At 30.6% G+C, this 19,232-nt stretch overlaps 1 protein-coding gene across 3 annotated transcripts in view; it reads left to right on the forward strand.

Annotated features, from left to right (window-relative positions):
- The window catches only part of LOC127106299 (uncharacterized), a 130,893-nt gene that overhangs the window by 38,742 nt on the left and 72,919 nt on the right, over positions 1 to 19,232 (forward strand). The window contains exon 2 of one of the 3 annotated variants that reach the window (XM_051043604.1): positions 8,354 to 8,491. The exons of 1 other annotated variant lie outside the window; for it this stretch is intronic. In XM_051043604.1, the coding sequence (XP_050899561.1) occupies positions 8,459 to 8,491 (33 nt within the window). In that variant the 5' untranslated portion in view covers positions 8,354 to 8,458. Of the gene's footprint in view, positions 1 to 8,353; positions 8,492 to 14,999; positions 15,080 to 19,232 lie in introns of those variants that run through there. One more of the 3 variants, XM_051043606.1, reaches the window with a different exon arrangement.

The raw sequence follows: 19,232 nt of genomic DNA on the forward strand, positions 1-19,232 counted from the left end.
CTCATATCTCCCGATGTTCAGATCGAAGTCATTTCCAGTATTCAGACTGATGAGCGGCATTCAGGCCATGATTATTTCTGTGTTACCATTTATTTTGGTATCCGAGTTAACGTTCTTTTTCGGTATTCAGACTGACTTTCACCGTACCAGACGGATTCTTCTTTCAAGGAATTGTTACTTCACTTCACTTCAGTGCAAATTTTTGGGCTTTTATTGTATTCAATCCCTTGATACCACGAAAGTGTGAAAGCCGCCGCTATCTTCTTTCCAGGTCTCCAGTTGATTGAATAGGGGCAGCTGTAACACCCCAAAATTTGCCCTCCTCATTCATGCATTCACTTTTTAGGTCATTTAGCATTTCATGCCATATTGCATCGCATCAATCAGAATTAGCTCCAAGAAGCTCGGACATCATCCAGGACACTTTGTGAGTTTTATTCAAATGATCAGTCAACGCAAGGAATAGACTTGAGGTACTACCAACAGGGCCAGATAAGGCCTATTCACCGTACAAATCGCCAAGCTGGAAGAAGTGAGAATCTGCTGCTGAGCTGTCATGCTCGCTAGGCGAGCAGATGCTTCGCCTAGCGAAGAGCACTGTCATGCTCGCTAGGCGAGCAGATCCTTCGCTAGGCGAAGGGCGCGCATTTCAGAAATATCAGAAAAGTTTTGGGCCTAAGCTGTCCTCATTCAAAGCCCACAAGCTGCGAAATTTGGCCTATAAATACCGGAGTAGTCAATGAAATAAAGCTGAACACTGGCTGAACAGAAAAGACCAGAGACTGGAGAAGGAGACCTAGGAACTACTCTGCAGCAACCTTCAGGCAGCTATGAGAAGTTCACTCCGCCTCACACGAACCCTAGTACTACTTTGCAGATCCGGCCGTACCATTCAATCCTAATCAGTCTCTCTCATCAGGTATGCCTTTGTTCCTACTACTTTACGCCTCGAATTTGAATATTATGAATGTATGAGGTAACATCTGGTTTTGCCCATGGGTTTATATTTGTGTATGAATATGTGTAACAATACCTTGAATGTTTTAATCATTTTCGTTTATGATATGGATACCACAGGGTTTCAGATCATAGAGCTCGAATTGTTATCAACGAAAAATCCAAAACCCGCAGGCCCTCGCTAGCCGCTTCGCTAGGCGAGCCTATAGCGAAGCTTCGCTAAGCCTTCGCTAAGCGAAGCAGTCGCGAACATGACAGTATTCGTTTTTTTTTGTTCTCTTTATTCTAACCTGTCTTGTGTTTCCATGGCATTGTTTTCTCTTGATTTCATCCTGCTGCTCTAACCCTTTGTCGAGTTTTGTGAGGGCTCATATGGCTTTTGCAGAGACACTCGCGTGGTTTCCCACTTTATTTGTGGGATACCCCCTGGAGTTTTATTCTGATTATTCGTGTTGACTGATTTCCTTTGACGGTCCAGCTGGAGAGATTTCAGGGTTTCTTGCTCCTTTAACTGTTATAGCTTCGGATCTTTATCCGTGTGGTAATTTTTTTCCCTTTCTCGTACTTTATCACTTTCTTAGCTGGAAGACCTCGATAGGAGGCAATGTTTAAGCCCCTTGGTGGCACTTTACTTTAAGATACATGTTTTGTGTGGTGTGATCGTTTCCCCATAGGATGCGAGGCTTCGAATAGTCTCCCGTCTGCGTGCCAATTAAGGTAGCACTGTTCCTTCGCTTAGGACTTCCTTTTTGCATGCGCGTTCCTACAACGCAAACAAACCCTAAAACCCAAAGCAACACGTTTACTCCTTCTACTACAGGCGAGTAAGTCTCCAAAGGTCGAGCATCCGGTAGATTACGTAGTGACGTTGTTCGCCCAAAACCCAATCCATAAACCCGTAGTTAGCCGAACTACGGCTTGCTCTGATTCTCATTCCAGATGAGATACGTAGGCATAAGACGCGATGTCTTAGCGAGCACAATTACCCCCAACCCATAGGCCAGCCGAGCTACGAAGACTCTGATTCTCATATTCAGATGAGATACGTATGCAGTGGATGCGACATCCGCGCGAGTCATTTCTCTTAACCTTTTTAGTAAATAAACACATTAGGTAAACCCACACCCTTTAGACGAAAACCACAAAAGTGGATCCCGTAGAGTACTATGGATGCGTAGGGGTGCTAGTACCTTTCCTTCGCATAACCGACTCCCGAACCCAAGATTTGGTTGCGAGACCCCGTCTTGTCCTTTCCTTTTTCAGGTTTACTTCGAGCGTTTCCTTTCCCTCCTTTGGGATGAATAACGCACGGTGGCGACTCTTCTGTCTTTTTCTTTCGCCGGTTGTTTTTTTCGCGCACTGTATTTTTCAGGTTGCGTCAAGAAGTTGTGTGAGATTCCATGTTCTTCACAAAATTCTTCAAATGAGGCATTTTGGAATTCTCCACCATGATCGCTTCTAATGGAGATAATTGAAAGAGACTTCTCATTTTGAATTTGCTTGGCATACTTCTTGAATGCTTTGAAGGCATCACTTTTCTGCACTAAAAACAATGTCCAAGTATATCTAGAGAAATCATCAACAATAACTAATGCATAAACGTTACCTCCAAAGCTTTTTGTTCTCGATGGACCAAAGAGATCCATGTGCAACAATTGTAGTGGCCTAGTTGTGGACACCACATTCTTGGAAATGAAAGTTGACTTAGTTTGCTTTCCTTTTTGACAAGCACCACAGAACCCATCTTTGATGAATTTGATCTTCGGCAATCCAATGACTAAGTCATGCTTGATCAATTTATTCAAGTGCTCCATATGAATATGAGCAAACCTCTTGTGCCATAACCATGATTCATTGTTGTTTTCCAAGAGACACCTAACATTCAAAGACAAGTTATCTAAAGAGATTTGAAATATATTATTAACTATTTTACCTTTTAGCATAACTTCATGAGTAACTTCATTTTCAATCAAACATTCATCTTTAGTGAAGTTGACTTTGAAACCTCGGTCACACAATTGGCTAATGCTAAGGAGACTATGCTTTAGACCTTCCACAAATAGGACATCTTCTATAGTTGTTGAAGGCGGTGAACCAATGATGCCTACGCCATGGATTCTTCCTTTGTTGTTGTCACCATAAGTAACATATCCTTTGGCCTTAAGCGTTAGATGTGAAAATTTGTTTAAGTCACCTGTCATGTGCCTTGAACACCCGCTATCAAGATACGATTGATTTGAGGAGGTCTTCAAGCATACCTACAAAAAAGAGTTAAGTTTTATTAGGTACCCAAATTGCTTTGGGTCCTTCATAGTTAGTTCCTTTCTTAACCCATACATAATGGGCTTGAGCAACACTAAAGTTTCTAACATAACATGCATTAGGAGTATGACCTTTAATACCATAATAGAAACATGTAGGCTCAAAGTTGCTTTTATATCTAGGGGAATAAGATTTCTTTTTATAATAAGATTTGTTCCTTTTCCTATTATTATATTGATGAACCACTTTAGGCTTGTTAATTTTATCTAAAGGAATTTGTTCTTTAGATTTTACAAAAATGGTCTTGTTAGAAGTTTGTTTAGCAAAATTTGAATAACCTAAACCACTTTTATCATTTGAGTATCTTTGACTACTAAGAACATGTTCCAATCCGATTTGACCTTTTTCGTATCTTTCAATAACTCTCTTCAATTGAACTATTTGAAAAGCAAGTGACTCACATTTAGTGCATGCAAAATTCTTGATTAATTCTTCCTTTTCATCTTTGAGATTATTTTTCATTTTCTCAATATTTTCTTCCAAAGTTGATATTTGATTCTTTTGAGATGAAATGGTTTTGTATAGAATTTTGCATTCACTTAAAAGTTCATCAATTGCTCCTTGAGCATCATTATCAAAAATTGAAAAGTTACTACTAACCTCATCGTCTTCATCGTCGAATGATGTGATGCCATCAATGCTAGATTTGCGCTTTGATCACTATCGGAATCCGATGAAGAACTTTTTGCACCAAAATATTTTCCTAGTCTTTTTACAAGAAGCATAAAGTTTTCGTCCTCTTCGGGATTGTCTTCTTTCTTCACAACTTTGGAATCAACTTTTAAGGCAATGCTCTTGGATTTCTTCTCTTGGACCTCATGTTTCTCCAATAGTCAAAGTTCCGTCTCATATTCTTGAAGCTTTCCGAATAAAGTAGCGGATGTCATTGTTGATAAACTTTTCTTTTCGGAAATCGCCGTCACTTTGGGTTGCCATTCTCTTGTTAAAGACCTAAGAACTTTAAGATTAAGTTCATCATTAGTTAGTGTCTTACCAAGTGCTTTCAAGTGATTTGTCAAATGCACAAATCTTTTTTGCAAGTCGAGGATTGATTCTCCCGGTTGCATTCAGAATAACTCGTACTCTTGACTTAACGTGTTCAATCTAGATCTCTTGACTTCGGCCGTTCCTTCGTGAGTTTCTACAAGAGTATCCCATATTTCCTTTGTCGTTGTACATGTTGAGACGCGGAAGAATTCATCCATTCCAAGTGCACTTTGTAAAATATTAATCGCCTTTTTATCATAGAGAACCCTTTTCTTATCATCATCATCCCATGATCCTTGTGGCTTTGTTGAACTAGCACCGTTGACAACCGTTGTAGGAATAAAATGACCATTTTGAACCGCCTCCCATATGTCACTTCCTTGTGCTTCTAAATGTGCCTTCATACGGATTTTCCAAAAGTCGAAATATTGACCGGAAAATAAAGGAGGCTTGTTACTACTACCACCATCTTTAAATACACGATCATTGTTTGCGGAAGCCATCTGAATCTTTAGGAACAAGTTACCTATAACTTGCTCTGATACCAAATGTAAGTTGTAAATGCGCCTAAGTGGGGGGTGAATTAGGTGGTAAAAAAATTTATGTTTATGTTGTTGATATTGAGTGTTTATGTTCTTGTTGTTAATATTTATGTTTATGTTGTTGAAGTTGAATGTTTATGGTTGTTATTGTTCTTGAATGCTTGTGTTGTTGTTATTGTTGTTGTTTATGTTGTTGTTAATGAATGTGTATTAGACACATGGTTTTTGTTGTTGTTGTTGTTTGTATGTTATTATTGATGAATGTGTATTACACACATTGTTGTTGTTGTTGTTGTTGTTCTTGTTGATGAATATGTATGAGACACCTTCGTTATGTTGTTGTTTATATGTTGTTGATTTTGTTGAATATGTATGAGGCAAATTTGTTATGTTGTTGTTGATGAATGTGTATTAGACATATTATTGTTGTTGTTGTTTATGTTGTTGCTATTGATGAATGTGTATGAGACACCCTTGTTATGGTGTTGTTGTTTATATGTTATTATTGATGAATATGTATTACACACATTGTTATTGTTGTTGTTTAAATGTTGTTGATGAATGTGTATTGGACACATTGTTATTGTTGTTTGATGATGGAATTAGTATCCCTTGATGAAACCTTGATTAGGGTTTGAATGATATGGAGCATGGCCTCAAGATTGAGGGTTGTAGCACGAAAATCAACACATGAAACACCTTTGAATCAACTTGAACCAAACTTGCATTTCCCTTGATCAAAGACCTTGACTTTGCCTTGCTTTGAAGCATGATTACCTACTTGAGTAATAAGAGAAAACAAGTACCATCTCTTCATGAAGTTAGGTTAGTTTCTCAAGTAAAACAAAGTAAAACCCTAGGGTTAAGATATAATACACAAAGTGGCCATGCTTGTGATTCCAGGACCAAATGTAATGGTCATGCATGATATGATTTAATGTATACAAATGAAATATGTTAAAATCAAATAAAAATGGAGGGTGAATTTTGGGGTTTGACACTCATACACTTTTTTTTTTCTGACCTTCTCTTAGTTTTACTAAAATGTTCCTTCGAAATCTTCACAAAATCTTCTAAACTCTCCTCGAGAGAAGGATACCTGTTATACTCGTAAAAAATTTGATTTTGTTGTTTGCTCCTAAATGTATTATTGTAAGTATTTCAGAAATAATCACTTCTTTGATAATTTCTCATATAATTTAATTCTTCTCAAAAAAGTCCTTCAAAATTACACTAATTGTTTATATGACCACTACTGTAGAAATCACACATAAGATCTTGACATACATTCTAATACAACGCTTGCATTCAATCAAATTTATTTTACATCTTACAACATTTTTTTACGAAGAATCAAACCATAGATTCGCACAATAGTATCTAGTAATGTAAACAATAAAAGCTAAAAATTTAAATTAAAAAAAAATAAAAATTAACTGAATTCAAATACACCTAATTTAAAATATTTTTGCATATTATTTCCTAGTTGAAGTGATCAACAATCCTTGACAATGACACCATTTTGTTGATGGTAAAAAATGTTTGTTCATCTCAGTATAATGAGAGCATATTGTAATCATATCCATGGGGATTATCGTTAAATTGACAAGATTGAGGTGAGTGTACTTGTTATCAGAAGTATAGTGAAACATAAATGTAATAGGGGATGTGCATAGCATAATTCATTAATTTTTTCTAAAAATTGCAAAATACTTATATAAATAAGTTATTTGAATATTTATGAGCAAAACTATTAAGTTCCCTTTGGAATCATTTGTCCCTTTCCTGCGGTCTATCAGTGATTGACCATTTAATAACTCTCCTTAGTCATGACTGTTTTAATGTAGTCTTTTCACACACCTTGAGTGGAACAAAAATATTTGGAAACTCATGTTATGTATGATTTTCTATGTTAATTTGATTATTTGTGCTTTAAGTCTTTTGTCAACAAAGATTTGACTTTTCAATTACTCTTGTGTGTTTAGTGTATAATATTTGGAAAACAAATTAAGTGTATTTTATAAAAATGAAAATGGAAAACCCTTGATGTAAAAAAGGGTAGGAAAAAAGTTATTTGAATATTTATGAGCAAAACGATTAAGTTCCCTTTGGAATCATTTGTCCCTTTCCTGCGGTCTATCAGTGCTTGACCATTTAATAACTCTCCTTAGTCATGATTGTTTTAAAGTATCTATCAACGATTTAATCTTTGAGTAACCCTATTCGTTAATGTCATTACTCTAGTGACGCTAATATAACCTCAAAGGTCACTTGGGTAATACTTTTACGATAAACAATGATTAAAATTAAATCACTAAAACAAAAAAAAATTATTACATATTAAATTGATAAATTAAATAAATTCGAAAAATAGAAATCAATAAAAATGTTTATAAAGAATTGCAGACAGATAATGCATATCTGGCAATCAGCAAAAGATACAGAGAATAATGCGTCTTTTTTTAATTTGAATTATTTAATTCTATTTAAGTCATTCTCCGAATCTACAAGTTAGACCGAGATATATTTAGAGGATAAGATTGATATTTAAATATAAGTATTTATCATATCATGTCTATCGTATCCTAATCACAAAACTTTAAAATAAAAAATATTTTATCTAGAAGATAAATTAGAAGATAAATTATACGATAAAACAAGCTAGTTCATAATTCATGACTACCGACTAATATCTGATATCTTATAATCTATAGTTAAAGGGTGATGATTGATAGTTGATAAGTTAATTGAAGTGTTTGATAAAATCAGTGATTCCACTAACGGATTAATATAAAATGACATAATTGTTTGATGTTCTTTATATTTAATATATAATTATTTTATTTTAAATTAAAATAAATCATAAAGGGTAAAAATGTGTTTTAATTAAAATAATAAAGGTAAAAATGGAAGAAAAATAAAAATTATAAAATATAAAATAAAATACTATTTAAAATAGCGTTTGGAAAATAAATTATAACCTAATAAAATAAGTGTTCGTAACGAAAAAATCGTTACTAAACGAATTTTTTATTGTCATAAGATATAAAGTATATGTTTATAAGACAAAATTTAATTTAAATTTAAATTTATTTAAAATAAATTATTTATAAAAAAAAAGACATGGCATTCCATGAATAAATGATAGATACATACCTAACCATACTTCAGGGACAGGGGAATGTTCACCAACAAATTAAAGAAAATTGTTTCAGAATAATGAAAATAAATTATAAAAAATATTACTTATTAAATATAGTAAATGTATTAAAGTTTTCTTATATATTAAACAATTATACCTTTATTATTTTTATAAATATTTATATATTTTGGACCTCTATATATACTTGTGATTCTTGTCAAAAAATATACAAACAAAAACATATTTGTAATAGTTTGGTCAGTTCTGTAATTCAATAGAAGGAATATCTTCTCCTTTTTCAAAGAAACATGTTTGTCCCATTCAGTTCAATTCTTTTGTTCAACCCAATTCTCAATCCCACCCATTTCTTCTCAAACCCTAACTCTTCATCACCATTCATCTAATTTTCCCATCCATAGTGCATGCACTTTGCCACAAAATAATTTCTGAGCTACTCAGCTTTTGAAACCCCTCATTTTTCATTGATTGAACCATTTCTCACGTATCAATGGCAAAGAGCACTGATTCTGAGAAGTATGCGGTTGTGTCTAAGGTCCGTCCGGGTTTTTGGAGTATAGTAATGGAAAACCCTTGATGTAAAAAAGGGTTAAAAAAAAGATCATTTCTTGGATTTAAACATGAAATGGTTTACATCTTTAAAACAAAAATATTTTTGAATGCATCTTGAAGTAGAAAAGAAGATGGAAATTAGATTTAGGGGGTTTGAAATATAGGATAGAGATGAATCAATTAATTAGATATAAAAAAAAGACTTTAAAATAAATCTAAAAAATATATTTTTTAAAATATTTTGATAGAATTTAAGTCGTATAATCAACCTCATTTGGTGGAACTTGACTATTATTGTTGTTGTATGTTTGATTTTTCCATTATGTATCACAATTTTCCATGCATTTTTCATTTTGGAATATAAAAGAAAAACATAGTTCTATTGGATGTGAGCTTTTATGAATTGTTGTACTTATCCATAAGACATAAAGTTCAAATCTCACATAATACAAAATTTCAGAAAATTTACTTGATATTATAAATGAGATAAAATATTTAAATGTGTGAATTATCATTGACGAAAATGTCATGGGGGGATTCATTCTCCTTAATAAATGAGATGCAAAGTTTTGAATTTTATCATTTATTTTATATTATATGAATTTTTAGAATGCTCTATTATTAGTAGTGATTAGAGGTGGTAAAAGAGATTTGCCCGTCTGGCAAGTTTGTTTTGCTCGCACTTTTTTTTAGGACAAGTTAAAATTTTAAACATACATTCTCTATTATTTCTGTTTCATCTTGCCTTTTGTATGCTTTTGCAGACATGATCATTTATATTTTTAGAGTTTAAAGATGCAGTGTTAGTGAGTCTTTTCCGCCCCATCCTCATTTATTTGTAGAGCGGATCAAGATTTTAAGCATGTACCTTCAACTATTTTCGCTCAGTCATATCTCTTTTTTTGCTGCTAATTTTTACATGGTATGCCAAAATGAGACGGACATGTTCATTTACCATCCCTAATGGTGACTAAATTTTTTAGAAATTGGTTGATCATCACACAAGATGGATTATCCCTCTACATTATAACTTTTTTATATCCATAAATTAAAAATTAAACTCTTACCCACTTACTTAAAATATTCAAATATCTTATTACATGAACCAACTCATTGTTAATAATATTGCTTTGACATATTTTGATAAAATTTTATTTATCAATATTTTTCAATTTATATCCCATAAAGCAATGATATTCAAATTATAAAATATGATAATGTAACAACCCATACATATATTTCTAGAATAATATATATGTAGCATTGATTTTTGGTACTGAAAAAAAAAACATAAGCGTCTAGATGATACCATGTTCCATGTACGATACACGCATAGATACTAGTATATGAATAATACAAGTGATATCTCAACCTAACTAAAGTTTTTGACCAAAGTGCCACATTCCTTAAATGAATTTTCCAAAATGTCATCTACTAAAAAATAATTCCCAAATCCCACTTTTTTTTATCATCTAGGGGATTTTTTAATTAATTTTTCTGCACCCTCCATCTTGGATGACGGACGTCCCAGAAGTCTAATTGAGGTCCGACATCTATGATGAAGTCCTTTTTTTTTTCAATTTTTAATTTCTGAATTTAATTTTAAATAATTAATTTTTTTTAATATTAAATATTAAAAAAATAATTAATATAATATTAATTTAAATAAATAAATAAAATATATTGTTCTATAATATTTTTAAAAAATATTAAATATTAATTATAAAAGAATATTAAATATATATTACTACATAATATTTTTTTGATTGTTCATACTTAAATATATAATATATTTTTTTCACGTCCAAACAAATTTTAGTATAGTTTTTTCCTATCTAAATAATTTTATAATATTATCTATTCATTCTCTTAGGTCTTCTATAAATAGAGGTCGCTAAATATAATATAATTATATTTTTCTAGCCACCTCTATTTTTAGAAGACCTAATGGAATAAAAAAATAATATTATAAATTTCTTTAGGCGGTAAAACACTGTACTAAAAAATTGTTTGGACAGGAAAAAATTATATATTTAAGTACGAACAAACAAACAATATTATGTAGTAATATATATTCAATATTAATTTTTAATTAATATTTAATATTTTTTAAAAATATTATGTAGCAATATATTTACTAATATTATATTAATTATTATTTGTAATTAATATTTAATATTAAAAAATTAATTTTAATTATTTAAAACTAATTCAGAACTTAAAAATCAAAGAAAAAAAAAGGACTCCATCTTAGATGGCGGACTCCAACTGGGCTTCTGGGGCATCCCCCATCCAAGATGGAGAGTGCAAAAAAATTAATTAAAAAGCCCACTAGATGACAAAAAAATGGCATTTGGGACAAAAAAAATCAGCATATGGCATTTTGGGAAATTCATTTAAGGAATGTGACACTTTGGTCAAAAACTCACATAACTACATGATCTCAAAATACAGTGAAAACTACAAAACGGAAACATCTTCAATCCTGCATTCAGTCATCTTACCCTTGTTTTTCATCTGCCTCAAGCTACCGGGAAATATTTAACAAGAGTGGGATGAGATTACTAAATCTCATTTAGTCTTAAAATGAATCCATTAAGTTCACTCGACTTTACATAGTGTATATCACTACTACAAATAAAACATACAACGACACTCATTTTACCACGAATCTATAAAGGACCGTGATGACATCTCTCAAATCAGGCGCCACCATTTTATTTATTTATTCATTAAACTCACTTTACATGTTATCATAGTTAGATAGAGCAGCCGTGGTGAAAGCTCCTAAAGTTCTTGGTTCGAATCTCAGCACCAACAAAATTGTGATTTGTTTAATATTTTAGTGACACCTTTATTTTATATATTTAAAATTAAATATAAATGTGATTTCACTATATTTGGTTCTTTCAGCCATGGTGATATATTTTATCATTTTATTTTTTACTTTTACAGTGGCTCTTTTTATAAAATTTAATTAAATAAATCATATAACATCATCGTTCATTTAAACAACCGTGGTGAAATATTTTATTCAGAAACAAGAAACACAACTTAGTTTGTCTATTCAGTTGCCATTTTTTATCGTAGAACCATTGGAAGCCTAACACACAATGAAACCATTTGACCCCTAACACACTGTCTCCATTAACTAAACGAAACATACGACCATCGGAATCGTTCTTGGCTTAACGTACAAACCCATCACAATTGTTCTTGGCTTAACATGGAAAAAACGTCATCACACGCGTTCTTGGCTTATCTTCATTAAGAAACAAAAAACACAAGAAACACACGAAATGAAGATGAAGAATCTTACACGAAACGAAGCTTCGTTGGATTTTACGTATTCACCACGTTAACGGTATGTAAACTTTTCACCTTGCATGTACAGTACAAAACTCACAATTTTAGCTTCTTGTTGTTAATGTTGTTTATGTTGTTGATGTTGAATGTTTATGTTCTTGTTGTTGACATTTATTTTTATGTTGTTTATATTTAATGTTTATGTTCTTGTTGTTAATATTTATGTTTATGTTGTTGAAGTTGAATGTTTATGGTTGTTATTGTTCTTGAATGCTTGTGCTGTTGTTTATGTTTTTGTTGATGAATGTGTATTAGACATATGATTTTTGTTGTTGTTTATGTTGTTGCTATTGTTGAATGTGTATGAGATACCCTTGTCATGGTGTTGTTGTTTATATGTTATTATTAATGAATATGTATTACACACATTGTTATTGTTGTTGTTTAAATGTTGTTGATGAATGTGTATTGGACACATTGTTATTGTTGTTTGATGATGGAATTAGTATCCCTTGATGAAACCTGGATTAGGGTTTGAATGATATGGAGCATGGCTTGAAGATTGAGGGTTGTAGCATGGAAATCAACACATGAAACACCTTTGAATCAACTTAAACCAAACTTGCATTTCCCTTGATCAAAGACCTTGACTTTGCCTTGCTTTGAAGCATGATTACCTACTTGAGTAATAAGAGAAAAGAAGTACCATCTCTTCATGAAGTTAGGTTAGTTTCTCAAGTAAAACAAAGTAAAACCCTAGGGTTAAGATATAATACACAAAGTGGCCATGCTTGTGATTCCATGACCAAATGTAATGGTCATGCATGATATGATTTAATGTATACAAATGAAATATGTTAAAATCAAATAAAAATGGAGGGTGAATTTTGGGGTTTGACACTCATACACTTTTTTTTTCTGACCTTCTCTTAGTTTTACTAAAATGTTCCTTCGAAATGTTCACAAAATCTACTAAACTCTCCTCGAGAGAAGGATACCTCTTATACTCGTAAAAAAATTGATTTTGTTGTTTGCTCCTAAATGTATTACTGTAAGTATTTCAGAAATAATCACTTCTTTGATAATTTCTCATATAATTCAATTCTTCTCCAAGAAGTCCTTCAAAATTACACTAATTGTTTATATGACCACTACCGTAGAAATCATACATAAGATCTTAACATACATTCTGATACAGGGCTTGCATTCAATCAAATATATTTTACATCTTAACAGCATTTTTTACGAAGAATCAAACCATAGATTCGCACAATAGTATCTAGTAATGTAAAAAATAAAAGCTGGAAGTTAAAATTAAAATAAAATAAAAATTACCAGAATTCAAATACTCCTAATTTAAAATATTTTTGCATATTATTTCCTAGTTGAAGTGATCAACAATCCTCGACAATGACACTATTTTGTTGGTGGTAAAAAATGTTTGTTTATCTTAGTATAATGAGAGCATATTGTAATCATATCCACGGGGATTATCGTTAAATCGACAAGATTGAGGTGAGTGTACTTGTTATCAGAAGCATAGTGAAACATAAATGTAATAGGGGATGTGCATAGCACGGTTCATTAAGTTTTTCTAAAATATCCAAAATACCTATATAAATTAGTTATTTGATCATCTATGAGCAAAACGATTAAGTTCCCTTTGGAATCATTTGTCCCTTTCCTCCGATCTATCAGTGCTTGACCATTTAATAATCTATCATTAGTCATGACTGTTTTAAAGTATCTATCAACAATTTAATCTTTGAGTAACCCTATTCGTTAATGTCATTATTCTAGTGACGCTAATATAACCTCAAAGGTCACTTGGGTAATACTTTTACGATAAACAATGATCAACATTAAATCACTAAAAAATAAAAAAAAATAAAAAAATTATTACATATTAAAATGATAAATTAAAAAAGTTATAAATATAGAAATCAATAAAAACGTTTATAAAGAATTGCAGACAGACAATGCATGTCTGGCAATCAGCAAAAGATACAGAGAATAATGCGTCCTTTTTTAATTTGAATTATTTAATTCTATTTAAGTCATTCTCCGAATATACAAGTTTGACTGAGATATATTTAGAGGATAAGATTGATATTTAAATATAAATATTTATCATATCACGTCTATCGTATCCTAATCACAAAACTTTAAAATCAAAAATATTTTATCTAAAAGATAAATTAGAAGATAAATTATACGATAAAACGGGCTAGTTCATAATTCATGACTACCGACTAATATCTGATATCTTATAATCTATAGTTAATAGATGATGATTGATAGTCGATAAATTAATTGAAGTGTTTGATAAAATTAGTGATTCCACTAACGGATTAATATAAAATGACATAATTGTTTGATATTCTTTATATTTAATATATAATTATTTTATTTTAAACTAAAATAAGTCATAAAGGGTAAAAATGTTTTTAATTAAAATAATAAAGGTAAAAATGGAAGAAAAATAATAAATTATAAACTATAAATTAAAATACTATTTAAAATAGTGTGTGGAAAATAAATTATAAACTAATAAAATAAGTGTTCGTAACGAAAAAATCGGCACTTAACAATTTTTTTATTGTCATAAGATATAAAGTATATGTTTATAAGTCAAAATTTTATTTAAATTTAAATTTATTTAAAATAAATAATTTATAAAAAAAAAGGACATGGCATTCCATGAATAAATGATAGATATGCACCTAACCATACTTAGGTATACGGGAATGTTCACCAACAAAATAAAGAAAATTGTTTCAGAATAATAAAAATAAATTATAAAAAATATTATTTATAAAATAAAATAAATGTATTAAAGTTTATTTATATATTAGACAATTATACCTTTATTATTTTTATAAATATTTATATATTTTGGACCTCTATATATACTTGTGATTCTTGTCAAAAAATATACAAACAAAAACATATTTGTAATAGTTTGGTTAGTTTCGTAATTCAATAGAAGGAACATCTTCTCCTTCTTCAAAGAAACATGTCTTTCCCATTCAGTTCAATTCTTTTGTTCAACCCAATTCTCAATCCCACCCATTTCTTCTTAAACCCTAACTCTTCATCACCATTCATCTGATTATCCCATCCACAATGCATGCACTTTGCCACAAAATAATTTTTGAGCTACTTATTAGCTTTTTGAAACCCCTCATTTTTCATTGATTGAACCATTTCTCACGTATCAATGGCAAAGAGCACTGATTCTGAGAAGTATGTGGTTGTGTCTAAGGTCCATCCGAGTTTTTTGAGTATAATAATGGAAAATCCTTGAGGTAAAAAAGGGTTAAAAAATTTATTTCTTGGATTTAAACATGAAATAGTTTACATCTTTAAAACAAAAATATTTTTGAATGCATCTTGAAGTAGAAAAGAAGATGGAAATTAGATTTAGGGGGTTTGAAATATAAAATAGACAGGAATCAAGTAATTAGCTATAAAAAAAGACTTTAAAATAAATCTAAAAAATAATGTTTGTAAAATATTTTGACAGAATTTAAGTGGTATAATCAACCTCATTTGGTGGAACTTGACTATTATTGTTGTTGTATGTTTGATTTTTCCATTATGTATCACAATTTACCATGCATTTTTCATTTTGGAATATAAAAGAAAAACATAGTTCTATTGGATGTGCGCTTTTATGAATTGTTGTACTTATCCATAAGATATAAAGTTCAAATCTCACATAATACAAAATTTCAAAAAGTTTACTTGATATTATAAATGAGATAAAATATTTAAATGTGTGAATTATCATTGATGAAAATGTCATGGGGGGATTCATTCTCCTTAATAAATGAGATGCAAAGTTTTGGTCTTTATCATTTACTTTATATTATATGAATTTTTAGAATGCTCTATTATTAGTAGTGATTAGAGGTGGTAAAAGAGACTTGCCCGTCAGGCAAGTTTGTTTTGCTCGCACTCTTTTTTTAGGACAAGTTAAAATTTTAAACATACATTCTCTAATCTGTCTGTTTCATCTTGTTTTTTGTATGCTTTTGCGGACACGGCCATTTATATTTTTAGAGTTTAAAGATGCAGTGTTAGTGAGTCTGTTTCGCCCCATCCTTATTTCTTTGTAGAGAGGATCAAGATTTTAAGCATGTACCTTCAATTATTTTCGCTCAATCATATCCCTAATGGTGACTAAAATTAATAGAAATTGGTTGATCATCACAAAAGATGGATTATCCCTCTACATTATAACTTTTTCATGCCCATAAATTAAAAATTAAACTCTTACCCACTTACTTACAATATTCAAATATCTTATTGCATGAACCCACTTATTGTTAATGATATTGCTTTGACTTATTTTATCTTATTACTTGAACCAACTCATTGTTAATAATATTGCTTTGACTTATTTTGATAAAATTTTATTTATCAATATTATTCAATTTATATCCCATAAAGTAATAATATTCAAATATTAAAACGAGATCATGTAACAACCCATCTAGATGATACCATGTTCCATGTACGATACACGCATAGGTACTCGTATATGAATAATATAAGTAATATTTCAACCTAACTAAAGTTTTTTACCAAAGTGCCACATTCCTGAAATAAATTTCCCAAAATGTCATATGCCTGAAAAATAATTCCCCAAATACCACTTTTTTTATCATCTAATGGACTTTTTAATTAATTTTTCTGCATCCTCCATCTTGGATGGCGGACACCCCATAAGTCTAGTTGGGGTCCGTCATCTAAGATGGAGTCCTTTTTTTTCGATTTTTTATTTCTGAATTAGTTTTAAAAAATAATAATTAATATAATATTAATTTTTAAAAATTAATATATTGTTACATAATATTTTTAAAAAATATTAAATATTAATTAAAAAATAATTTTAAATATATATTACTACACAATATTTTTTTCTGTTCGTACTTAAATGTATAATATATTTTTTTCCCGCCCAAATAATTTTTAGTACAATTTTTTCCCGTCTAAATAATTTTATAATATTATTGTTTTTCATTCTATTAGGTCTTCTATAAATAGAGGTGGCTAAATATAATATAAATTACATTTTCTATTATATTTAAATGTAATATTAGGTCTTTATAATATTACCTATTTCAGAAAAATGTAATTATATTATATTTAACCACCTCTATTTATAGAAGACCTAATGGTATGAAAAAATAATATTATAAAATTGATTAGGCAAAAAAAAACTGTACTAAAAATTTGTTTGGACGGGAAAAAATATATTATACGTTTAAGTACGAACAAACAAAAAATATCATGTAGTAATATATATTTAATATTATATTTTACCTAATATTTAATATTTTTGTAAATATTATGTAATAATATTTTTATTTTATTTAAAAAAAATTAATATTATATTAACTATTATATTTTATTTAATATTTAATATTAAAAAAGTAATTTTAATTATTTAAAATTAATTTAGAAATTAAAAATTGAAAGGAAAAAAAAGGGAAAGGGGGGGGGGGGGGGGTGTTCCATCTTAGATGGTGGACCCCAACTGGGCTTCTAGGGCGTCTGCCATCCAAAATGCAAGGTGCATAAAAATTAATTAAAAAGCCCACTAGATGCTAAAAAAATGGCATTTGGGGATTTTTTCAGCAGATGACGTTTTGGAAAATTCATTTTAGGAATGTGGCACTTTGGTAAAAAAAACTCACGTAACTACATGATCTCAAAATACAGTGAAAACTACAAAACGAAAACATCTTCAATCCTACATTAAGCCATCTTACCCTTGTTTTTCATCTTCCTCAAGTTACCTGAAAATATTCAACAAGAGTGGGATGAGATTACTAAACCTCATTTAGTCTTAAAATGAATCCATTAAGTCAACTCGACTCTACATAGTGTATACTACAAATAAAACATACAGCGATGCTCATTTTACCACGAGTCTATAAAGGACCGTGATGACATCTCTTAACTCAGACGCCACCATTTTATTTATTTTTTCATTAAAATTAGTTTACATGTTATCACTGTTGGATAGAGAAGCTATGGTGAAAGCTCCTAAAGCTTTTGGATTCGAATCTCAGCGCCAACAAAATTGTGATTTATTTAATATTTTAGTGACGCTTTTATTTTATTTTTTAAAAATTAAATTTAAATGTGATTTCACTATGGTTGGTTCTTCTATCCGTGGTGATATATTTTACCATTTTATTTTTATTTTTACAGTGGCTCCATTTTTTTAATAGTTTTTTTAATCAAAAAATGTTTCAAATATCACTACGGTTATTTAAACCAACTGTTGTGATATATTTTTCATTTTATTTTTAAATGATTAAAAATTGGCTCTTTTTATAAAATTTAATTAAATAAATCATATATCATCATGGCTCATTTAAACAACAGTGGTGAAATGTTTTATTCAGAAACAAGAAACACAACTTAATTTGTCTATTCAGTTGCCATTTTTTATCGGAGAACCATTGGAAGCCTAACACATAGCGAAACCATTTGAACCCTAACACACTGTCTCCATTAACTAAAAGAAACACACGACCATCATAATCTCCAACTTCAATCGAGACTGAAAGATCAAGATCAAGAATTCAAGCAATTCAAATCAGTATAAAACAAGACTACTATTCAAGCACTACAAAGGTTAAACTCAACACTTGTTAATCAAGAGCCAAGTTGTGTGCCATGAGTCTTAAGTAATAGAGAAGGAATGGGACTAGAGAATTGCTACCCCCAATCTAAATATCTTTGGGTGTGGGACGAATGACCCGTTTACTCATCGTATTCACCTTTATTCATAGGCTTTAGCACAACTCGATTCAAGTTGATTGATAAGCCTTTCACCATTCTTCAAAGACAACCCTTCATCATGGGAAGCTGCAAGGAAATTCAACTTCAACACTCATCGATTATGATGCAAATCGCACGTCTTGAGCCTTAAGTAATAACGAAGGAATGGGACTGGAGGATTCCTACCCCCATTCTGGATATCTTTGGGTATGGGACGAATGACCTGTTGGTGTAAGCCCTAGAGGCCAATACTTTTGGTACTTGTATCGAATTATTTATTAATAATAAAAGGCATTTTCTTTATTATGGTTGATTAATAAAGTCCCTAGAATAGATAGTCTGTTTAATGTATTAAGTGTGACTTAATCATGAGAACACATTAAACATAAGGGCACTATTCTTAAAGTATCCGTAGTCGAGCTTTAGTGTGAAGTGGGATAACATTAAAGCATTAAGACTATTATGTTTGTAGACTGATGATCGCATCTCATGGATCATGGATAAAGAGTTATCAAGTCTTAAACATACGTATGAATATTAGGAGTAATATTTATACCGGATTGACCCGCTATGAGAATACTATATAGAAAGTTATGCAAAGTGTC

The sequence above is a fragment of the Lathyrus oleraceus genome, chromosome 7 (genome assembly GCF_024323335.1).
Source record: "Lathyrus oleraceus cultivar Zhongwan6 chromosome 7, CAAS_Psat_ZW6_1.0, whole genome shotgun sequence".
NCBI classification, from domain to species: Eukaryota; Viridiplantae; Streptophyta; class Magnoliopsida; order Fabales; family Fabaceae; genus Lathyrus; species Lathyrus oleraceus.